The sequence below is a fragment of the Nyctereutes procyonoides genome, unplaced genomic scaffold, assembly GCF_905146905.1.
Source record: "Nyctereutes procyonoides isolate TBG_1078 unplaced genomic scaffold, NYPRO_anot_genome, whole genome shotgun sequence".
Classification (NCBI taxonomy): domain Eukaryota; kingdom Metazoa; phylum Chordata; class Mammalia; order Carnivora; family Canidae; genus Nyctereutes; species Nyctereutes procyonoides.
In genome coordinates, this window is record NW_026575020.1 from 33,636,029 (window position 1) to 33,661,023 (window position 24,995).

Here is a 24,995-nt window from a genome sequence, read left to right on the forward strand (position 1 = left end):
CTTTATCTGGAAACTCAGGTTTCACCTCCTAGGTAGGTTCATTAGGAAGTTTAACCCAGGAGCATACCCAGATAAACAGTTTAACCTTGGGTTTGTTTTCAGTAGGCAATTAGGGGAGTCTTCTTTTGGCACCGCCGCAGGGCTGGCCTTTGGGTGAGGCCTCCCAGGGCCATGTCCTCCAAGTGCCATCAGTCAAGGCCAGGGTAGAGTGTGTACCTGGATGCAGCTGGAAGTGAGGTGCAGGTGTGGGAGCGTCTGGGGTCTAAGGAAGCCCCTCTCTGAAGCTGCTCGCAGGGGGTGGGACTGTCACCGTGGGATTCACCAGGTGGAGTCTGTTTGATGTGATGTAATCTAAATCTATGTCTTTGCCGGCCCACAAGTAAGAGCTTCCTATCTTACTTAGAAATTTGAGAAGAAAGAGAGAGTGGCCTTTGGAATGTGGCTCAGACAGGATTTCCCTGAGATGAAATGTTCTAGAAAGTCCTTTGACTTGTGCTGGGAAGGCTGCAGAGGGGTCTCCTGTAGGGCCCGTCAGCCAGCATGCTGGAGAGAAAGATGCTTGGATGAGATGATGGGGTTGGAGGTGCTGAGGGGAGGCAGAGGATGAGCTAGCTGGGGGAGGGGACAGGAGGGACAGGAGGGGCCCAGGAACCTCCACACCACAGCAAAACTCAACAAAAGTGTGCTGAGTGTCAATGCCACAAGCAAAAGAAGGAGAGGTGGTAGGTCATGGAGAGCATGAAAAGATGGTGAATGCCCACCCCACGTGGCCACCTTCCTCGGCAGCATATCCTTGGGGGCACTCTGCCTTGTCATTGGCAGCATGGTCCCACTCACCCTTCCAGCGGCCCTCAGCTCCATCCTGTCCTTCAGAGCATCTCCCTCCGTTCTGAGGGTGATGCTTTTGAGGACAACACAATTCAGTCCACACGCATTTATTGAGCACCGACTGCGTGCCAGTATGATTCTAGGGGCAGACACATTATGTGCCTTCAGGGGCAGATGATAAACATAATGGTCTCCCAGGGAAGGGATTTCAAGGAGAACAAAGCAGACGTGTGAGAGGCCAGGGTGCCGCTCCTTCCTGGTGTATGGGGCAGACACCTTAGCCCAGTCCTGAACCAAATGAGGGTGGCCCTGTGGCCACTGGGGACATGTATGTTCGAGCTCAGGACCAGCCTGTGCAGAGGTTGGGCCACAAGACAGCAAGGAGGTCATGTGGCTGGGGAGTTGGGAGCAGGGGCCCCTAGAGAGGATGAGGTCGGCCCACAGCTGACACCCAGGACCCAAGCTAAGCAGGTGCAAACTGTTCAGTCAATCCATTTTGAAAGACATCACCTTAAGAAATTGTCTTAAAAATTCATTGTGGAGCCAGTAGAATTATGGGCTCTAGAATCAGAGGTTCCTGGTTGGACTCCAGCTCTGGCCTGGACTGGCATCATGGCCTTGGGCAAGTTCCTTCCTCTGTCTCTGAGACTCCTACTTTCTCACGGCAAAATGGGTCCCAAGCTATAGAACTCCTTTGGAAGATTGTTCATGAGGCATAAATATGCCCTCAAAAGCATGAGGCTAAGTGAAGAAGCCACCACAAAAGGTCACATATTGTGTGATATCCCTCAATGAAATGCCCAGAACGGGGTAATCCACTGAAATAGAAAGCCACTGGTGGCTGCCCAGGGCTGCAGGAGAGGAGAGTCCAGAGTGACTAGTCAGTGAATACTGGGTCTCTTTTTAGGGAGATGAAAATGTCCTGGAACTACATAGAGGTGGTGCTTGTATGACACTGTGAACATCCCAAATGCCCCTGAATCACACCCTAAAAAATCATTAACTTCTGTGAATTTCTCATTTAAAAAATTAAAAATAAACAAACGTGACTCCAGAAAGAGTAAATAAAACAATACAAGTGGAGCACGTAGAAAAATCCCTGCACTTGGTAAACCCTCAGTAGTCCAGCCGCTGTGGGTCTCAAGTCTGTCAGGTCACTCACGAGCCGGTATGGACGTAGGGTGCCTCATTTGTAAAATGGGGATGCTGCTAACACCTACGTCCCAGGCTTGTGGTGGAGATGAGTGAGGTGGCGTCTACACAGCCTCAGTGTGATGCCAGGCCACATTGTGTGAAGAGCCGCAACTCATAACGAGGCGATCTGCACAAGAGCATCCAGGGAGGCAGTGTACCCAGCTGCCACGGCTCAGACAGCAGTGTTCCTCCAACCTGAACTTAAAAAGTCTGCTATTCCTATGGACGTGACCTTGAGTTCACTAGCTGCTTTGAACCCCAGTCTCCATACTTGTGAAATGAGGCATAATAGCGGTACCTCGCTCTGGCTGGAGAAGCTTCTACGAGATAACGTTACATATACAGCGTGCTCAGCCCACAGCAAAAGCTGTAGCTGGACTCTGATTAGTGACAGCCGTTTCATTGGGAAATTATCACCCCACCCACGCCGTTAGGGTATGCTTCGTCTGCCCAAATCATGTTTGCCGAGGATGCATCTTGTCTCCTTGCTGGTTGTATGTTCTAATCTTCTTCTTTTTTTTTTTTTAATTTATGATAGTCACACAGAATGAGAGAGAGAGGCAGAGACATAGGCAGAGGGAGAAGCAGGCTCCATGCACCGGGAGCCCGACGTGGGATTCGATCCTGGGTCTCCAGGATCGCGCCCTGGGCCAAAGGCAGGCGCTAAACCGCTGCGCCACCCAGGGATCCCTGTTCTAATCTTCTGATGGCAGATCAACCCCAGGTACCATGAGGAGGTAGCCTTTCTCTGCATATTTGTAAACAAACAGAGGAAGCTCTGTGAGGGCAGGAACATGTCCGGCTCGTTCACCGCTGGATCCATGTACCTGCGACAGGTTAGAGAGTAGCACATAGGACGCACTGGGTAAGTATTTGTTGTGTGAATGAGTGGACATAAGTTGATTTTCCTAAATCAGAGGCATTGGCCTAGCTCTTCAGACTCTCTCACCAGGCTCTTCATACACCGGGGCACTTGGAAGGCTGCCGTGTGGGTAGGAGGTGCAGTCCACCTACAGGATCATCTCACGGGCCAGCCCCTGTTGTGCCCCTGTCTCTGGTGCAGTCAGGCGCAGGTGTGTGAAACTGTCATTCTGTGCATTGTGCGGTCCACATGAGAAAGTCTGGCCCAATCGTGTGTGTCAGCACCATGATGCTGGGCCGTTGTTTAAAATGGATGCTTTGCCTTTTTTAAAATAGCCTTTTTCTTGTGATTTTGTAACTAGTGTTCTTTTTCTTGTGATTTTGTAATGAGTGGTTTTCTTTTTGTTTTAAAGATTTATTTATTTTAGAACAAGTGAGAATATGAGCAGGGGGAGGGGCAGATGGAGAAAAAGAGAGGGAGAGAGAGATAAGCAGACTCCCCGCTGAGCACAGAGCCCCAAGCAGGGCTCAATCTTATGACCCTAGGATCATGACCTGAGCCCAAATCAAGAGTCAGACACTTAACCGACTGAGCTACCCAGTTGCCCCTAATTAGTGTTTTTCTTAATTATAGAAATGGTATATTCTCATTGTAAAAAAAGGCAGACATGTATAAACTAAGGAACACTTGTCTTTCCCCTGGTCTCTCCCCCAAAATAATCATTATGTTCAATTTGTTGCTATCCTTTTAGATTTATTCTTTCTCTTATTAAATGTAAATAGGCTCATATGATACAGGATCTTATAGAACTTTTTTTTTACTTTTATGAAGGTTGTGTCTCACACTTTCATGCCACGTCAGCACTCTCGATCTACCTTATTTCTCTTGAAAGCTGCAGAATGTGGGTTTGCCACAATTTGTTCAACCTTCCTCTGTGGACATATTTGCAGTGTCTCTATTACAAGTAATTCAGCAGTGGGAAATCTTGCCCATATATCTTCGTAATTTTATTTACTCAGAAGAAATTCCTAAAGCAAGATACTTGGCTTCTCTGGGCCCTGGTTTCTCCATTTGCTCCTGGAGGATACTAGTTTCTATCTTGTGGGATTATATAACATCACGTCTGCCAAATACTTAGGACTGTTTGTTGCACATAGTAGGTGTTTGATAACTGATATTTTTATTTTATTTTAAACCAATGCATTGAATCCAGCTCTGCTACCCATCGCAAATTCACATTTAAGCTTAGGCCCCAAGGAGATATGTTGGGTGTTTTAGTTAGCTCACTTTCTGCTAATCTACAATGGGCTCTTCTTCTATCCTTGTTCCCTGGGGTCCCTGGGTCCCTGCAGCCCTTTCCTCCTCAAACAAGAGGCTCTGCTGGCTCCATCAGCCTCCTTGTAGATCCCACTGCTAGCTTCATGCCACAACTCAGCATCCGCTATGCCGTTGCAGGTGGAGGCTGACCCCAAGCACAGTAAAGGAGAAAAGCAATCTAGCCTCCATAATGGACACAGTAGAAACTTGGTAATAGTCCTGGTTAAGACAACGTGGGCACTTTACATGCCACACCACATCCAAAGCACATGGGTTAGTGCTTTTCATCTCCATGTACAGCACCCACATCCCTAGTGTGGACAGGGGGAACCCAAGGCTTGCCAGGCCACGTGGGCCTGGGCACAGAGCACAAGTGTGAATGTCGATGAGGAGTGTGGCCTCCGGTCCAGGCCACTCCCTCCTCACAACTCTGGGTGCCAAAGTGGCAGCAGAAAGATTCTTTCTGAGGCGCCTGCAGACCAATTCCCAATGTTAGCCACTGTGTGTGTGTGTGTGTGTGTGTGTGTGTGTGTGTGTGTGTGTGTGTATGTGATATAAAATCAGAGGAGAGAGTAGAGCCGTTTCAGAGGACTGGCCGGGCAGCTGGGCTACTGAGATCCACTGACCACTGAGGCAGGGCTCTGACCATCTAGGGAATGTCCATCTGGTCCTCGCAGAGAAACTGAGACCGTGGCTACAAGGGTGGCATCTTCCTGAACCAGACACCCCGCCGCTCCAGCCAGGAAGTCAGGCATGTTCGCCTCTCTGTCCTTTGGCCATAGGATCCGGGAGCATGCTCTCTCTTTCTGAGCACCAGGATAACCTTACTCCTTCATTCCCTCTTCCCGGCGATTCCCTTCTGAACCCACACCGACCTCTGACAACAGAGCCTCGAGTTTGCTTCCAGTGGGCCACTAACTGTGTTTAATGAAGCCCCGAGTAGCCACCTTGTGTGGGCGGACAAGGTCAGCCCAGAGGAAACCCTTGGCTCGTGCCCACGTCAGGGTGCAGGGTCCCCCGGGTCACCCAGAAGGCCCAGACTCCCCCAGGGATTCACCTGCTGCGTGACCCTTGAGGCCCTGCATCAGGTACGGTGCAGGTACTGTGGGAACAATACAGGGTCTTCGGACTTCGCCCCCCACCTCCCCCAGCAGGAGGTGGTCAGGTTCCCAGCGTGGCCACATCATGAAGCCAATGTCCGGAATTGTCAGTAAAACAAAAGCGGTCACATCCTGAGCCCTTTTAATCACCTAATGGCGGGACACCCAACGCCGGGGCTCGGGTTCCAAGCTGGGGCCGCGCCCGGTCACTGTAACTACAGCCAAGTTTGGCCCAGCCTCTCCGTGTTACAGCCGCGACACGGACGCACACAATCGAAGTATTTGAGAACAATGAAATATGCATGGCTATCCGTGACAGCCCCATAAAGTGCAGCAATTAGCCGCGTAATCCGAGAGAGGGAGCCGGCCCTCGGCAGCCCGTGGCTCCCCATTAGTTAAATGCATTTTGTACGCCCTCATCCCATCAAATCAACTAACACTTCCTTTAATTGGTTCATGAATTATACAGCCGTCCCGCATTATAATTTAATCGCCTGTAAACATTCATAGGGCCCCACTGTAAAGCGGATCGCGCTCATTAATTCGTTAATTTCAGCAGATGGAAGGGGAGATCGCATGAACGGTGGCAGAACAGAGCGCCTTGGGCAATGGAATAAGGAAAAAAAGGTGGGGGGCCGTTTAGGTTTTTTAAGGGCTGTCAGAAACTCAATCTGTGAGCTGTCAGCAGCCCGGACCCGTCGCCCACCCCCTCCGCTCCCGACTGCGGGAAGTGACTGGCGGATTCATACGGAGGCTTGTCAACCGTCTTTAAACATCAAGCCAGCGGGTAAACCGAGCCCAATGTAAATTAATTCTTGTCTTACGGGCCCCCCTTTCTCTGTCCCCATGAATATTTCATGGCGGGCAGCATAAATATTAATTCTAATAGCTCTGCACAGTGGTTATTATTTCTGTTTTATGACAAATATTCATAAAATATTCAGGACCCTTTTTTAGAACATTTACACACTTGATTGTGAATTTTCCCAGTTTCCCGAGGACACTGTAAACATATTGGGGTTCTCTTGATGGACTTTTCCCTGTTAATTAATACCACTGGTTTATTAATATTTAATCAGATTTAGGTTTCTCGAGAAGTAAACACCTATTAGATTGGAGGGCAGAAGGGGATTGGTTTTCCCCTTCGGTCTGTAAAATGGGAGATTTCTGCTCCCGTGAGTCTGTTTCTCTTTGACACCTGGGTGATCTGACAAAGGCTAACCCCCTTGCCTTTTTATCTTGAAAACAATATCTATCTTTTTTGCATGTGTCTGTTCTCCTCTTACTTTTTAACCGAGAGCTCTGGCAGCAACCCAACTTCCTGTAATGAAATTCTTTGGAAGAAGTCACTGCAGTATTTATGCAAGGATTTAACATAATTTTGGAGTAATTAAAGTGTGGGTTTAACAAACACGGTGGCGGATTCCTTAGGCAAGGCAGCTGTGATTGGGGATGAAGGAGCTTCTGGAATCCACGTGATTTATCTTTAACCCTGAGAGGTAACTGTGCACGGTGTCCCCACAAGGCCCTGAGGAGGGGGTTCCGGCCCCGGGGAGCCAGGTGGCCACACCGATGAAGCGGTGGCTTTGGCCCACGGGGGGGTCTGAGGAGGGGTTCAGCGAGCCTTGAGGCCTGGGTGCGTTGGCAGCATTACCCCAATCCCGCTGCACTGGCCCTTCTCCTAAATTGCTTCAGGGTTCACTTACCCGTGTCCTGATTCTCAGCCGAAGCCTCATGATGCTCTAAAACCACAGGGCATGAAGCTGAATTATTTTACAAACAGGAAGGCAGCAGGGCAGGAAGGAGGGTCTTAGAGCAGCCAGACCTGGAGCCCAGCCTGCAGGCATCACCTAACCTCTTGGGGGACTGAGAGGTTCTCGTCCTTGAAACGGGCAGGATCCTAGGGCTTGTGTCATGTGCTCCCTGTGAGGATTACACAGGGCAACACATGTGTGTAACATGCTTAGTACAGGTGCCTGGCATGCAGTAAGTACATAAACGTTCGTGGGACTGTGATGATGATGGAGGTGGTAGCTAATGAGCACCAAGGAATTAAAATCGAAGCCACATAGTGAGCCATGTTTGGAGGGAGAGATTCCTGGAGGAAACCCCAGCTGTGGGAAGGGCTGAAACAGAAGCTTCTCTGCAGCCCCTTAAAACATACAGTGGAAAAGTCAGAGCGGAGGTTCTGAGCACAGGCAGAGAAGTGGTGAGGCTGAGGACGCTTCACCAGGGACATATTTTAACACAGCTTTTGTCACTGACAGAGAGTGGTTTGGAGCAGGGGATCCTTGAAATGAATTCACATACCCCTCCCTCTGCTCCTTGTCTTGGGGGACCAGTGACAAGGAAAAGCACTTGTTTCCCAGGGGGCCCAAGGGTCCAGATCTTCCTCACCCTGCTCTCTAGTCCTTGAAGCAAATTCTTGCTCCCAGAGCAGCACCAGGGGCTGGCTCGGTTGCAGGTTGCGCTGCCCACAAAGGCACATGAGGAGGCCTCCTTGGCATTTGCCCTGTTCCCTGACTTGAGGTCCTCTCAGCTGGTCTGCTTGACATGAAGAAAGATGCCATTGACCCCAGCTGGCTCTGAACCTGGGGGTCTGTGCAGCCCAACCCCAGAGCGCATGTGTCAGAGTCTGTGGTTTGTGCTGAGCAGTGGGAGGCTGAGACCTACCTAGCAAATTCCTTCCTTCCCTCCTCTTTTAGCAAATTCACAACAGACCAAGGAGGTCAGCTGCACGAACACCAGAGCAGACTGCCTGTGTTTGAATCCTGGCCCTGCCACCGTGTTAGAGTTCTCCAGAGAAACAGAACCAATAGGATGTGTATGGTACACAGAGAACAGATTCATTATAGGAAATTGGCTCATGAAATATAAAAGCTGGCGACCCCCAATATCTATCTAGGGTGAGTTAGAAAAAGCTAGAGGGCTTGAGACCCAGGAAGAGCCAGAAGACAGGAAGGCTTTGGCCTAAAGGAATTTGAGGTGGGGTCCAGTGAGCCTTGGGGATGAGGTTGCATAAATGTTGACCCCACCCCACCTCATTAGATCTGAAGACAGGAGGAAGCCCTCCCATATCCCTGCCTGAAGGCCATCAGAGAGGAAGATTCTCCTTTACTCAGGGGAGGGTCAGGCTTTTGGTTCTAGTCACACCTTCAACTGATTGGATGAGGCCCACCCACAACCGGGAAGGCAGTCAGCTTCCTTCTGTTCAGCAACGTAAATGGTAATCTCCAAAACACTCTCACAGCTACAGCCAGAAAAATGTTTGACCAAACATCTAGTAACCTGTGGCCCATTCAAGCTGACACCTAAAATCAACCATCCCAGCCACATTGGAGCTGGTGAGTTCTGGCAAGTTGCTGACCTTCTCCGTCCCATGGTTTTCTCAGCAGCTGTCAGGGAGATGATAGCGTTCACCCCTGTCAGGTTGTGATGAGGAGCTCACCTAAGGCATGCTGGGTCTTAGGAGAGTGCTTGGCATGTTGGCCCTCGTGGAGATTCTCCTCTTATGGTACACTCAGCACGGTATGGATTATCGTATTTATCCTTGAAATAACCTTGTGAGGTTCTATTTCCTTGTAATCCTTATATAGGGACACCCGGAGGATAAATTGCTCCTCTCTCTCTCCTGCCCTAGGAGCGCTGCGCCCTGCCCCCTGGAGCTGGCAGTCTGGCGGGGGCAGACGTGGGAACAGGAAGCTGCCGTTCCTTTAGAGGGCACTGAGGCCTTCCAGGGCATATGTCACCGGGTGGGTGCTCCAGGAAGCAGACACCGAGATGGAGTCAGGATGTGAAAAGCTTGATGAGGAACCAACAGCTGATCAGAGACAGGGGCTGAAGCAGGATGGGGTGGGGAGCCATGGGGTCAGCAGGGTGGCCCCAACCTGGGCTCCACCAACCCAGCAGGGAGCTCCAGAGCAAGGCTCCCCCACTGAGGGGGCTGCCCTGGGTGGGAGAGCCAGGCCCGGGTACTGCTCATGCTCCATCACAGGCCAATGGCTGCCCCAGAGGAGTATGACCATGTTCAGAAGTTTGGGTTAACAGCAATTGCACTACTAGGGATTTATTTAGCCCAAGGAAACAAACACAGTAATCCGAAGGGGCACCTGCACCCCAAAGTTTATAGCAGCAATGTCCACAGTAGCCAAACTGTGGAGACAGCCCAGATGTCCATCGACAGATGAATGGATAAAGAAGATGTGGTATATGTATATACAATGGAATATTAGCCATCAAAAAAGAGATCTTGCCATTTGTAACGACACGGATGGAACTATTTATTGCTGAGCAAAATAGGTCAATTAGAGAAAGCCAATTATCCTATGATTTCATTCATATGTGGAATTTAAGAAACAAAACAGGAGCACAGGGGAAGGGAGGGAGAAATAAAATAAGACAAAATCAGAGAGGGAGACAAACTATAAGCAACTCTTAACTCTAAGAAACAAACTGACAGTTGCTGGAGGGGGTGGGGGTGGGGGGATGGGGTAACTGGGTGACGGGCATGAAGGAGGGCACATGATGTGTTGAGCACTGGGTGTTATATACGACTTATGAATCACTGACCCCACCTCAGAAACCAATAAAACACTATGTGTTAATTAATTAAATTTTAATTAAATTAAAAAGAAAAGAAGCTTGGGTTAAAATGTCCATCAGCTGATGAAAGGACACACCAGTGAGGTCTGCCCATACAATGGAACACGACTTGGCCAGAAGAGGGTAGGAGGCTCTGATGCCCACTGCAGGGCAGGTGGATGTCTGGAACGTTAGGCATCCCGGAAGATGCGGGGCATGCGGGCCCACACGGATATTCTATGTTATTATCATGCATTATGTACTTTATTTTTTTAAATTTATTTATTCATGGGAGACACACAGAGGTAGAGACAGAAGCAGGATCCATGCGGGGAGCTTGATGCAGAACTCGATCCCAGGACCCTGGGATCATGTCCTGAGCCAAAGACAGATGCTCAGCCACTGAGCCATTCAGGCGTCCCGCATTACATACTTTATATGGATTATTGTGTTTAGTCCTTAAATTAACCCCGTGGGGTACTCCTCTTTTTTTCTCTAGTCTCCTAAATGAGGACTGGGAAGGCTGCGTATGCTTGTATTTATAGGAAATGTCCAGAAGAGGCAAATCCGTAGACCGTAGGGGCTAGAGGAGGGTAGCGGGAGGCACGGCCTCTGCATATGGGTATCGGGTTCCCTTTGCCGGTGATGAAAAGGCTCTAACTTGGAGTGTGCCGACGGGTCGCACAACTGTGTGAGTGTAGTGAAAATCATTACATTGCACACTTTTGAGGGGTGAATTATATCTCAATAAATGTGGCCAAAATGGTGACACAGGGCGCAAGCCTCTGAAGACCTTTGCAGCCGGCGGCTGTGAGCTGATCACAGTCCTTACAGCTGAGCCACAGATTGTTTCCTAGACGGGAATCTGACGGAGCGCCTGTGTGTCAGCCACACCCCAGGACACCCACCAAATGTCCACCAGCTCAGATGTTCTTTTGGGACTGCTGCTGCCCAGTGGATCTGGACTGGTGTCCACACTGGTGGACTTCAGTGCTGAGCAGGGTGGGCCAGTGTTCCTACTGTCAGAGGGGGCCCTGAGCCAGCAGGGTTTTGGTGTAGCCACAGGCCGAGGCTCTGGGTGCAGGCTGGAAGGTGTAGCGTGGTCGGCCCGTGCCCAAGGAAGATGGGGGTTTCCGGAACACGCGGGACCTTTATGTCATGAGCGCACAGAGGAGACAGCTGGGCCATGAGCCCCTCAAACACAGACCTGGAGCTGTAGGGCGGCCAGCAGAGAAGGAAGGGAGTGATCCGTGTGGCCCCACCACACTGAGTGCCTGGAACTGGCTGCATTAGCGCGGCCACCGGGGGCTGGGTGAGCCCACATAGTGGGAGGACGAGTGCAGACATGGGGCCTTGCCTGCTGCCGGGAGGACCCTGTAGCCAGCTCCTGCGTGTCCCCTGTGACTCCATGGTCTGGCTTGCCCTGGCCCGTCTCATCACATCGCTCTTGAGATGGTTCCACTCACCTACTGTCATTTTTGCCTTCAGCTCATTCGCCTTTCTCTTTGGGAAAAGTTTGCCCGACTTTCTGGCTTCCAGTGATTTGCATTTCATGATTGTCTAGGGAGCGTCTGGGTGGCGGCATGCGGAGGAATGACTCTTTCTTCCCGGTGGTGAGGGAGGCAGCAATTTTAAGACAACTTTAAAATTGAGATGGATTATGCAGGAATTTGATCCCTGGGTCCTTCTGCTCAAACCAGACTGCTGCATTTTGTATGGCGCATGGTAAACCGCCAGGAGCACTCCCTAATTTACCAGTTAATGACAGTCACAGAGAGTGTCCCTCTTGCCCCTGGAGAGATTTTAGAGTCAGCCAGGGTAGATTTACCATCATCAATTATGCGCAGTTTTAAACAAGAAATGGCCAGCGGGAGCCTCCTTTTTTTAAGGAGTGGGGAGTGGGAAGTGAGGGACACGGCAGCTGCTGCCTGAGGGCAGGAGACGTGATGCGCGAGGTTTTGAAATGAGGTGGAGATGTCTGGCCTTTAGTTTTCAAATTGGACATGTGTCGATTAAAAAATATATACAGAGTAAAAATTATACAGTGCTGGCCATGGCCCATTCCAGACTCCGGGGAGGGCTTGTGTCCAAATCCTCTCCTACATTGTGCTCCCCTGCACACAGTCTCATGATGGTGCTACAGGAAGCCACAGCCTCGCCTGTAGCCCAGGACCTGCACGAGGACTTGGGGGGGCTGGGGGTCCCCATGATGGGGTGCTTCTCTGTTGGGCCTTCCCTGGCATCTCGGTCAGCATCTGCCTGTTCACTGCATGCACATCTGGCCCTTACCCCATGTCCTGTGCGAAGACCCCCCCAGCGCCTGTCCTCAGACAGCTCAGGCCTAGTGTGTTCCGAGGTGTGAATCTTCCTGCAGGTGACTCAGTTTTCCTGTTTTTTGTATTTTGCTAGTCTCTGCATGATTCACTTGTTCCTTCTACCCAGCCTCCGATGCGGTTGCCTCCAGACAGGGAGGCTGCCTCTCTCTGCCCTCAGACTCACAGGGGTTCTTGTCCTGACAAGTCTATAAAAAATGGTCACTCCCACCGTGTGCCATACGAGCGCCCCAGGGGTTGCCATTGTACAAGGACTGGTTGGCAACTGCTTCAATGTCGCCTCTCTTCAATGACCTCTCTCTCTGGGTGTCACGCGTGCACATTCTAGTTAAAGATGAGCAGACCATCCCAAGTGTTAATGCACGGGGTCATTCTGCATTTTTCTCTTTGGTTCCCTGCATCAGTGGGGGATGCTCCCCTTGAGAGGAGACACCTTGATTATACTGAAGCCCGAGGGTCGCCGCAGCAGACACAGAAGGGTGAGCTCTGAGAGTGTCTCAGCCCCAGAAAGAGGGTCCAAATGGCAGAGGCCAGATCTTTGCTTAAAGCTAGGATAGCGCCACTGCCTTCCAGTGGGCTTGGTGCAGCCCCAAGGCTCTGAAAGAATTGTGGAAAGAGAAGGCAGTTTGAGCCTTTTTCAGGAAACTGTTTTCCTAGATTAGGCTTGCCCAATTTCAATATCAAATTTGGAAATACAAGGTAATTAGGGATCTATTTGTGCCTCCTTCTGTATGTTATTTATGTACATAAAGTTCACATTTTTACATACTCTGGGTAGAAATCCTTTGTCGGGTATACATTTGTCAAATATGTTCTCCTGGTCTCTGGCATACCTTTCATTTTCTTAATGTCTTCAGAAGAGCAGAAATTTTTAATGAAATCTAACCAATTTTTTTCATTTACAGGTACATAATTTTGGTGTCCTATCTAGGAAATCTTTAATACAAGGTCACAAAGGTCTTCTCCGAGAAGTTTCATAGTGTTAGGTTTTATATTTAGGTTTATGACCTGTTTTGACTTAAATTTTGTGTATCGTATGAGGTGTGGGTCAAGATTATTATCATTATTTGCATCTGGATGTTTAATTGTTCCAGCACCACCTTTATCTGTTGAATTGTGTTGCCACCTTTGCTGAAAAGTAATTGACCATATTTGTGTGAGTCTATTAAAGTTCGTTTAATCTACGTGTCTAGCCTTTCACTAACACTCATACTATCCTGACTACTGTAGCTTTGTAGTAAGCCTTGAAATTAATTTGTTCTCGTTCAGCATTGTTCTACTGAATCCAGTTCTCTTCCAGAAACACTCTCCATGTAACTTGAGAGTTACCGTGTATAGAATCGTCAAAAAACCTTGTTGGAATTTTGGTTGGAATTACACCAAATCTATAATTAGGGAGGATTGACATTTTAACAATACTGAGTCTCTGAGTCCACGAACATGGTATAACTCCCCATTTAGTTAAATCTGAAATCTTTCATCAGTGTTTTGTAGTTTTCTGCACACAGATCTTATTTTGTTAGCTTTACCTATATGTCTTTTTTATACTGTTGTAAACAGTAGCTTTTAAAAAGATGTCTTCTTTATTTGAGAAAGAGAGAGAATGAGCAAGAGGAGGGGCAGAGGGAGAGGGAGAGGGAGAAGCAGACTCTCTGCTGAGCAGAGACCCTGATGTGGGGCCTGATCCCAGGACTCTGAGATTGTGACCTTAGCTGAAGGCAGAAGCTTAACTGGCTGAACCACCCAGGTGCCCTTGTAAATGATACTTTAAAATGTCAGTTTCCAATTTTTTGTTGCTGGTACCTTGAAAGTCAATTTATTTTTTGTACATTGATTTTGTATCCTGTGAATTCACTAAACTTACTTATAAATGATAGTAAACTTTTGAAGATTCTTTGGTACTTCTATTTAGATAATTACATACTCTACAAATACAATTTTATTTCTTCCCTGTCAATTTGTATGTACATTATTCCCTTTTCTTGTCATATTACATTAACCAGGACTTCTGGTATGATGTTGAAGAGGTGTGGTGAGAATGGACAGTCTTGTCTTGTTCCCAGTCTTAGCAGAAAGCATTCAGTCTTTCACCATTAAATATGATGTTAGCTATAGTTTTTTTGTGTGTCAATATCCTTTATTGGATTGGGGAATTTACCTTCTATTTTGAATTTGCTTAGAGTATTTATCAGAAATTGGTGTAAAATCTTGTTAAATGCTTTTCCTGCATCTGTTGAAACGATTGTATAGTTTTTTCTCTTTTACGTAGTAAAGTACATTGATTTGTGAATGTTTTGACTTTCACTCCCAAAACTGCACTTAGCTGTAAGGTATCATTCTTTTTACATGTTGCTGGATTCAGTTTGTTAACATTTTGTTGAGTATTTTTGCTTCCTGGGGGGGATATTTGTCTCTGGTTTCCTGTAGGGTCTTTGTCCGGTTTTGGGAATCAGGGAAAGGTTGCCTAATAAAGTAAATTCTCTTCTCTTCTCCTCTGTTTTCTGAACATTTGTGTAGCATTGGCATTATAGTTGCTTTAGACTTAGTACTATCCCATGGTTTGTATTCTTTGGTCCATCCATTTATTTTTACACGTGTATATTCTGAACCTCATTAAATTGTAAGGCCAGAGAACCACCCCTCCCCCTGCCTTCACCATCATGTTTATAAACTACACCACAGTTCTTATTTTTTATTGAGATAAAATATACTTAATGTAAAATTTACTCTTCTAGCCATTCTTAAGTATACAATTCAGTAGCAGTAAGTACATTCACGGTGTTGTGTGGCCTCACCACCATCCATCCCCAGAACTTTTTTCATCTTCCTCAACAGAAACTCTCTCCCCATTAAACACGAACTCCCCTTCCCCTCCCCTCTCCCCACCCTTCCCCTCTCCCCTCCCACCACCCCTTCCCGAGCCTCCTCCTCCTCTCCTCCCCATTCCCTTCCCCGTACTTTGGTGTTCAGCATTCTACATTCTGTGTCTATGAATTTGATTCCTCTAGAGACCTCATAGAAATGGGACCAAACACCAGTCATCCTTTTGTGTCTGGCTTATTTCATTTAGTGTCATGCCTTGAAGGTTCACACATTATAGCAGGTATCAGGATTTCATTCCCTTTCAAGACTGAACAATATTTTATTGTGTGTACACACTGCATTTTGTTTATCTAGTCATCCATCGATGGACATCTGGGTTCTTTCCACCTTTTGGCTATTGTGAATAATGCCGCTGTGAGCTTGGGTGTGCAAATGTCTGTTCTAGCATCTGCTTTCCCTCATTTTGGATATACAGTCAGAAATGGAATAGCTAAATCATAGGGTCCTACGTTGACTTTTTCGAGGAACCACCAGGCCCTTCTCCACAGCAGATGCACCATTTTACCTTCCCACTAGTGGTGCACAAGGGTTCCACTTTCTCCATATTCTTGCCAGCACTTGTTATTTGCTGGCTGTTTATAATAGCTATCCAAATGAGTGTGAAGTGGTATCTCACTGTAGTTACACCATGAGCTTCGTACAGAGTTTTGCTCCCCAGTAGAGGCTTATTGCTTGAAATCAAGAGGCTACCAAGGGAAGGATGCTGCCTCTGGGCTGCAGTGGACACCGTATTTACTTAAAGTCAGCAGTTGTACATCTGATCGCTCTATTTACCAAGTCTATGCTGGGGTTCAGGGAAAGTTCTGTCCCTCAACTTCCAGAGGACTTAGCTCTAGAGCAGGTGGTAAGCTTCAAGGCCTTTGAGAAAGAAGGCTATCTTAGCTCCCCAAACAGAGCCCTAGACAGTGTGGCCAGAGGGGGCACCATGAGAATGAGTATGATTCCAGCTGTCACTGGGTATCAGTCACCAGTGCCCTGGGTGATGGAAGATAAGCCCTGACCGCTCTGGGACTCTGTCTTCCCATCTTGTACACGAGCAGATTGGACCAGAACAGTGGTTCTAGGCCTTGACTATATACTACAGTCACTTGGGGCGCTTTTCAAAACCTCCATTCCCAGGCCTCACCTTCGGCCAATTATAGTTGAATCTCCAGGGGGCGGCAGGGACCAGTCCTCAGCATTCTCAGACCTGCTGTGATGGTTCTAGGGTGTGGCCAATGGTGACAGCTGGGATTAGAGCCTTGGTTCCCACCCCTGCCTGAGCACTCATCACCCTGAGCTGCTGGTTTACAAATTCAGGACTCCCAGCCCTTCCCCTGGCGGTTTTTGTTTGGTAGCTCAGAGAGGGCTGCCCAGAATGTATTTCAGAAAAGTCCTCCCCATGACTCTCAACACCAGACATATCTTGGAAACGTGGGATCGGGGGCAGTGCTTCTCCAACCTGGTTGTGGGTGTAAGTCACTATGGATCTTGTTAAAATGTTGACTCCGATTCAGCAGGTAGGCGGGCGGGGAAGCGGAGCTCCCAGGTGGTACTGGGGCTGCCCATTGGGGACCCTACTTTGAGCAGCACGGGAGCAGAGGCCTCCCAGTGGACCTTCCTCCTTCCCTCCTGAGGCATCCACTGGCCCAAGGTTCTGTGATTCCCTAAGCAGGTGTCACCCCTGCTCCTGGTGAATCCTGGCTCCCCCGTGCTCCCAGCTGGCCGGCTTCTGCCTGCCACCCTGCTGTGGGCTGCCTTCATTGTCCCATTCCTGGCTGTGTGACTGGAAATGAGCAGCAGAATGCAAAACACAGGCCAGGCAGGGCACACACGGGCCAGTGCATCTCCGCAGAGCTGCTCAGACTCCCTGCTCCGCCCGCCACCTGGCTCCAGCACCGCGGCTCCAGGAGCCTGGCTAATCAGAAGCTTCCAGCATGGAAGCACAGCTCATTCTCCAGTGAGGTTTTTCCCCGCGACGTGTTTCAAGTACCAAGTTGGTGTCCTTGTGCTTCTGATCTCGCCAGCCTTTCACAAGCCATTCCCTTGAATGACGACAAGCAGTCTTGATATGCTGGGTTAAAAATCTTTCAATTGGAGCTTGTTGTTTACGAAACAGCATCAATTATCAGGGATTTCCAAACTGGCTTCCTTTCTACTGGCGTCGGCATCCAGAGCGGCGCCGCCAGCCGCCAACCGCGGTGACAGCCGTGTGTTGGTGTTGCTGTTGCTGTTGGGCCTCGCAAGTCTCAGGGGTGGGAGGGGGGGGCCCAGCGTGTTTGGAGCGTGAGGGATAAAAGCTCGTTGAAACACCTGTGCTCCTGTGTTCAGATGCTCCCCAATCTCGCATGTTTTATTTGGTGGCTGTTATTTTGCAGCCACGTTGTGAATGGAAATCATTATCAAGAACATGTGCAGGGAAGAAGTGGGTTTTCGTGGCTCCTGGCCCCCCAGGCTGCTGTGGAAACCACCGCTCTCGCTTTGTGCAGGGGTGGCTGCGGTTTTCATCAGGCACTGGCGAGGGGCTTCTTGGCAACTGGGCAGAAGCAAACCTATGCAAATGGCGTGGGCAAAATGAGGCAGGGAGAAGAAAGGCAGTGGGGAGAACTTGCCTTGGCTCAGGGACTCATGTTCTTAAAAAGTGTACACATTTTCTAGAAGCAAGTGGCATCGAAGAGACTAGAAGTATTAAGTGTCCCTTGGGGAACAATTGCAGGAAACACAGCTCAAACCAGCGTAAGCCAAAGAAGAGCTTTATGTATTCATGTCAGGGAAACATTGAGGGGTGTGTCGGCTTCGGGCATGGCTTGATCCAGGGCACCAAACGTGTCTCTCACCATCTGTGTCCTCTCTGTTGTGGCTGGCCTCATTCTCAGGTAGGCTCCCCAGGCAGCCCCAGGTCTCACACCATCAGCTTAGCAGTCCCAGCAAAAAGAAAGGTCCTTTCTGGCAAGTCATGGTGCAGCCTCTTATTGGCCTGGCTTGGATCAGCTTGCATCCTGATCCGATTCCTGTCCACAGGAGGAGCCGGCCCTCAGATTGGCCACACCCCAGGCCTTCTTCATGCCCAGCCCTGCAGCCCTGGGGTGGGTTAACTACAGACAAGGCACAGAAATGAGAGACAACCAGGGCAGCCTCCCATGAGGAATGGAATCGGGACAGTCAGCAGGCATCTATAAGCTCAGGAAGCAGCAAGTGTGTAGACCAAGTGCGTCGTGTGGAGCAGCCCCACTGTGCACCCTCCTCAGCCATGGTCATATTTCTCATCTCAGTAAAATAGGAGGCTTTGCTCAGATCAGTGACTCATAACCATTTTTAAGAATTGCCACCCCTATGGGTGCCTGTGTGGCTCAGTCAATTAAGCATCTGCCTTCAGCTCAGGTCATGATCCTGGGGTACTGGAATCGAGACCCAAGTTAGGCTCCATGCTCAGCAGGAAGCCTGCTTGAGAGTCTTTCCCCCTGTCTCTCCCCCTGTTCTCTCTCAAGTAAATAAATAAATCTTAAAAAAAAAAAAGAATTGGCACCCCTTCTTAATATCCAAAATGTCTTAAGAACTCCCACAATTCAACACCCAAAAAAACAAATAATCTGATTAAAAGTGAGCAGAGGACCTCAATAAACATTTTTATGAAGACTTCCAGATGGCCTACAGACACATGAACAGATGCTGCACATCGCTCATCACCAGGGAAATACACATCAAAACCACAACGAGATACCACCTCATGCCTGTCACCATGGCTAAAATCAAAAACCCAAGAAACAACAAGTATTGGCGAGGACGTGGAGAAAGGGGAGCCCTCGTGCGCTGCTGGTGGGAATGCAAACTGGGGCAGCTGCTCTGGAGAACAGTATAGCAAAATTCCTTAAAAAATTACAAGTAGAACAACCAGAGGACCCAGTAGGTTCCACTTGTGAAGACAATTAATCTAAAAAGAAAAAAAAAAAAAAAAAAAAAAGGGATCCCTGGGTGGCGCAGCGGTTTGGCACCTGCCTTTGGCCCAGGGCGCGATCCTGGAGACCCGGGATCGAATCCCATATCGGGCTCCCGGTGCATGGAGCCTGCTTCTCACTCTGCCTGTGTCTCTGCCTCTCTCTCTCTCTCTCTCTCTCTCTCTCTGTGACTATCATAAAATAAAAACAAAATTTAAAAAAAATTTAAAGTAAAAAAAAAGGGCGCACCTAAGTGGCTCAGTGTTTGAGAGTCGGCCTTCTGCTCCGGTCGTGATCCCGGAGTCTGGGGATCAAGTCCCACATCGGGCTCCCCTTGAGGAGCCTGCTTCTCCTTCTGCCTGTATCTCTGTGTCTCTCATGAATAAATAAATAAAATCTTAAAAAAAAAAATGAATCTGCCCCCCTGCACCTCCGTTCACTGCAGCATTAGTAACAATGGCCAAGATACGGAAGCAGCCCCAGTGTCCATCAGTGGATGGCTGGATAGAGACACAGGGTAACATGGGACATGTTATGGGACATGACTCAGCCATAAAAAAGAATGAAATCCTGCCATTCGTGACAACTGGGTGAACGTAGAAGGAATGACGCTAAGTGAAATAAGACAGAGAAAAACACCACGTGATCTCACTTATCTGTGGAGTCAAAACCAAACAAAACAAAGGAACGAACAAACAAAACCTGGAAACAGACTCATGACTACAGAAAACAGACCCAGTGCTTGCGGGGGGTGGATGGGAATGGGCAAAATGGGCAAAGGGGGTTGAGAAGCGCAAACCTCCAGTTATAAAATAAGTAGGTCCTGGGGCTGAGCTGTATAGCACAGGAAAGACAGTAACATCTAATAACTTCTGTGTGGTGACAGGTGGTGACCACACTTAGCGTAGGAACAGTTGAGAATGTAGAGACTCATTGAATCACTATGTTGTGCACCTGAAACTAATGCAATATTGGGTGTCAGCTGTGCTTCATTTAGAAATTTTAAGAAGTCACTTATAGGGACGCCTGGGTGGCTCAGCGGGCTAAGCATCTGCTTGGGCTCAGGTCATGATCCCGGGATCCTGGGATCAAGCCCCACATCGGGCTTCCTGCTCAGTGGGGTGTCTGCTTCTCCCACTCCCACTGCCTCTGCTCCTGCTCTCTGTCTCTCTGATAAATAAATAAATCTTTGGGGAAAAAAAAGGTCATTTATTTTTTTTTTAAAATGGCACCCCTGTGAGATTCTGAGAACCATGGACCCATCTCGTTCCCAGAAAATATACACAGTCAAATGATGGCATCGAATTCCTAGGGGACATGGGACCCGCAAGGGTGCCTGGCACCAAGTCCCAGCCCAGGTGCCCCCCTAGGCAGCAGATCCAGGCTCGGGGGGTGCTGGGCTCCCTCCAGTGCCTGCCAAATTGCCAGGTCTCTAACATGGAGGAGGCAGCCATCCTGAAGGTTCTCTGCCCCCAGAGCCAAGGCAGGAAATCTCATTGATGTGCATTTTTCTCGCACTTAGAGCTGCTTCTTGCCTGGGTTTACTTACTTGGAAGTGGAAAGAACAAGGCTGTGGGTGCACGGGGAGTGCTTGTTGTCGATGGTGTCATCGGCATTGATGCTGTCCTCAGCCGAAGGTGCACGTGGCAGTTATCACGAACCCTGAGGTCTGTGACAATGGCCCCACAGAGTCCTGGGGCTCCGTTCCACACAACAGGCTGGTAAACGTGGGAGCTTACTTCCGTGCTTGGCACACAGCAGGCATCCAATGAATGCATGTATGGATTAATCAAAGGATGAATGAGCAGTAAGTGAGAATTCAGAATATTCCAGAAGTTAATGTTTGAAAAACAAATGGGGTTGGTTTCACACGAGAAGACAGGGTGTGGATTAGAGCCATGGGCAGGTACCTCGAACATTTGGCCCTTCACTCTCCCCACCTGTTCCACCCGGAGTGCCAGCTTCTCTCCTCTGTCCCACCTGCCAACTCTGGCACCACTGGCACTGGGGTTGCTGAACCCTGGCCTCCACCTCCTTCCCCACTGTGACAACCAGAAATGTCCCGTATGTTGGCAGATGTCTTCTCCGGGCAAAACCACCCTTGATTGAGAACCTCTGTCCTTAGGGTTTGTTTTGTTTTGTTTTGTTTTTTGTTGTTGTTGTTGTTTAAGATTTTATGTATTTATTCACAAGAGACAGAGAGAGAGAGGCAGAGACACAGGCAGAGGGAGAAGCAGGCTCCATGCAGGGAGCCCAATGCGACACTTGATCCCAGGACCCCAGGATCATGTCCTGAACTGAAGGCAGATGCTCAACTGCTGAGCCACCTGGGTGTCCCTGTCCTCAAGTTTTATATATAAAAAGGGTCCCATTGCCAAAGAGTGGGCATTCGGCCATCTGCCCTAGGGATTTGGGAGAGACCTGGGTTATCAGAAGTCTTTTCTGCTGCGCTCTGATCTGGGCTGTTTACCCTTGAAGGCCCTGCTCCCTCAGGTTCCTTTGTACACGAGAAAGTGGGGGAGCTGAGAACAACCCCAGCTCTGCGGGAGGAGGGCAGCCAGGGGGTCTGAACCCTGGAGAATGGTGCCCTGCAACAACAGGGATGCTGATATAGCCCCAGCTGCCACAGGCCCTGCAGTGAGCTTGGCACATGCCTCATGTCATCAGATCTTCAACACCAGGGAATGGTTATTGGCCCGTTTTGCAGTTGAGCAAACGGAGTCCGAGAGAGGCTGTGAGTGGCCCGAGGTCACACGGGAGGTCTGTGGTGGAGGCGGATTCTCACCCAAGCTGCCATGGCAGGGAGCCCTCTGCCTACCTCTCTCTCCGGTCACCTTGGAGAGCTTGAGACCCGGAGCTCCTGAGGCTCCATGCATGTGTGGGGGGCCATGCTGTCTCTGATCTCAGGTACCCAGGGTCGAGCCCGGGGTCCCCTCCAGCTGACTGTGGTGCTGTTTTCTCCCCGTAGGGTGTTCTTCCTGAATGTGCCATTCGATTCTGTCATTGAGCGGCTGACCCTGAGAAGACTCGATCCCGTCACGGGAGAAAGGTTTGTGCCGGGCTCCCGGGGCCTGGCCATCTGAGGGCTCCGAGGGTCAGGCCCTGCTGGGGACCCTCCCCTGTCCATTTAGCTGACCGATGATGCCACAGCAGGCTGGGTCTGGGGATGATACTGCAGAAGACTTGAGAAAGGGGGTTCCTCCAGCCAGTTCCTCTGGGCAGTGCTTGTGGACCCTCTGCCTGGAAGGGAAGCCAGGGAATGAATGTCCGAGGCGAAATGCTTGCCTGCTCTGTCCTGAGTAGCAGTTCTGACCCTGGCATGTGACGTGGCTGGGTCGGGCAGGTGTCCCCGGGAAGCTTAGAGGCCTCTGCTCTCACTGTGAGGCACGCTGAAGGGAACCGGTTCCCTGGGGGCCAACCCATCATCACCAGAGGGGAATTCTGAGTTTTATTCTGCGGTCTGACCAGGTACCATCACCGCGTTCAGGCTGTAAGTCCCCACAATCACAAAGAGGTAGAAGCCTCCATCGTCTCTGGTACGCAGGGCCAGGTTTCTCGGCAGGGATTCAGGAGTGGAGTGGGGAGGCAGGAAAGAAATACCAGGATTTGTCTAAACTGTAGGCTGATTTCTCATCCTTGCTGCTGAGGGACAGTCTCGCTGGCCAATGTCAAGTAGGTTAGCCTTCATGCTGCCCTGCCCCCGGGCCCCTCCCTGTGGTGACCTTCTGTGGCTCTTCCTGTCCTCTCCACTCACAGTCATTGTTACGTTGTCCTACTTCCCCATTCGGCTGCAAGCTCCAGGAGTGCAGAGCCAACATTGTCCTGCCTGCCTCGTGTTGCCAGAAGCACTCAGAACGCCAGACGAATAGCAGATGCCTGATAAATAATGTTTGGAGGGAAGAAGAAAGGGGAGAAAGGAAGGGGAGGAAAGAAAGAAAGGAGTTGGGGACTTAATTATTCTATTCTGTCCACCTGTCACCCACCCGCATCCTCTCCCTGGGGTGGTAGTGCTGGGGGAGGGACCATGTTCTGCATCTCCAGAGCGGCAGGGCGCAGCTGAGGCTGTGCACAGTTGTGGATAGTATATGTGTGGTGGTGGGGTGGTGGTGTTGACCAACTGGGTCAACAGTGGGACCGAAGCCCCTTCTTCCCCTGCCCTGTGGGCCGCAGCAGAGGTCACCGGCTCCCCTCCTCTCTCATAGGTACCACCTCATGTACAAGCCACCTCCGACCCTGGAAATCCAGGCCCGCCTCCTGCAGAACCCGAAGGATACTGAAGAGCAGGTCAAGCTCAAGCTGGATCTGTTCTACAGGAATTTCTTGGAGCTGGAGGAGTTCTATAGGCAGGCCACCACCGTCAACGCCGACCAGGACCCGTACACAGTCTTTGAATACATAGAGAGTGGGATCATTAATCCCCTGCCCAAGAAAGTCCCCTGATGTGCTCCAAGCAAGGAGCATCCCCCAGGGAAACAAAGTTAATGCCTTCCCCAACCTCCCGCAAGCTCAGCCAAGCCAATAAAGGGTGCCAGGTGCAGTTTTGTGGGTCCTTGTAGCTGGAAGGTGGCCTTGTTTCGGGGTCTGGGAACACAGGACGGACAAGGACAAAGCCCAGGGAGGTGGTGGAAGGAAGCGCGGCTCCAGGACCAAGGGATGCCCTTGGATAAGGCCCTAACCCTCAGCACCTCGCTGACAGCCGAGGCCGGGGTGATGACAGTCTGTGTTCGTGGGGCTCAAGGAGAACTCTCAGCCCGGTGCCTGGCACACAGCACGCTCTCAGCAAATGCTGTTTTAAAAGGTTAGTATTTCTAGAGCAGCACTGTCCCCAGCGCTGGGCGTGCTCTCCTGTACCACCTGACACGGCGGTCGCTAGCTGCAGGTGGTTATTGAGCCCTGGAACATGGCCAGCACAGCTGAGGAGATGGTTTTTAAATTTTACTGAATGTTTAATAATTTGGATATAAATAGCCCCAGGTGGCTTACTGGCTGCCATGTGGACAGTGCAGTTCTAGACATACTTTGCTATTGCTAAGGATGTTCTAGAACCTGGGCGCCTGGGAGGCTTAAGCTTCCTTCTGCCTCTTGATTTCGGCCCAGGTCATGATCTCAGGGTGGTGAGATGGAGACCCGCATTGGGCTCTGCACTGGGCATGGAGCCTCCAGGAGATTTTCTCTCTCTCCCTAAAAAAAAAAAAAAAAAAGTGCCAGAAGACCTGCTTTTGGGTCCCCCTGAAACAGCCCCTCTGGCGCCTGCAGAGCTCGCAGGGGACAGAACGGTGACATCCTTGATGAGGACTCTGAAGCCACAGAGGGTAGATGACTTGCTTAAGGTCCCCTCATCCACACTACACCTGGGCTTGGCGCTCTAGCAACTCTGCCCAAGACTAGGGTTCCAGGCTTTTGGCTCTGAGGGTGCTCAGGTACTTGGGTCTCATGCAGAGGCCCCTTCTGTCCCAGGGTGGCCCGGATCCCTCCATAACCATCTGACTCTGGTATGGGCCGCGTAGCCAGGAACCGTAGCAGTCCGTGGCTGTGTGCACAGAGCCAACCCCTGGGCCTTGCTTCTGCAGGCGGGGCGAGCCCCGGACCTGGGCCCTCCCTCCAGGTGATGCGCCAGCCTCTGCCCCTCCCCTCCTTGCCCGGTCAGCTACTGGGTCCCACCTCGTGAGATTCCCAGGGGCCTTCCCTTCCCGGACCCCACAGAGAAGAGGGCATCTGCCCTGAAAGTCCCCTGACGGGGGGCTCCTGCCCAGTGTCCCAGTCACACACCACATGGCCAGGCTGCGCACACTCCACGCGTGATCAAAGTCGGCCCGCTTATACGCGGCACCCTCTGATTGGAGGCGACAGCAAGCCCACTTCCCTTTCCCCACTCTACTCCTCTGCTTGTCATTTCAGATCTCAGAGAATGTGGTCTCGCTTTACCAGAACTCCCCCCATAAGGTGCCATTTGGTTGTAAGTGCTTAGCCAAAGACAAGGCAC

The 24,995-nt window shown here is 50.1% G+C and overlaps 1 protein-coding gene across 1 annotated transcript in view; it reads left to right on the forward strand.

Moving 5' to 3' along the window:
- AK8 (adenylate kinase 8) overlaps nt 1-23,549 on the forward strand; it is a 128,054-nt gene extending 104,505 nt beyond the window's left edge. Inside the window, exons 12-13 of the mRNA XM_055331272.1 lie at nt 21,981-22,061; nt 23,215-23,549. Coding sequence (XP_055187247.1) covers nt 21,981-22,061; nt 23,215-23,452 — 319 coding nt within the window. The 3' untranslated portion in view covers nt 23,453-23,549. The remainder of the gene's footprint in view (nt 1-21,980; nt 22,062-23,214) is intronic.
- Nucleotides 23,550-24,995: the final 1,446 nt, after the last annotated feature.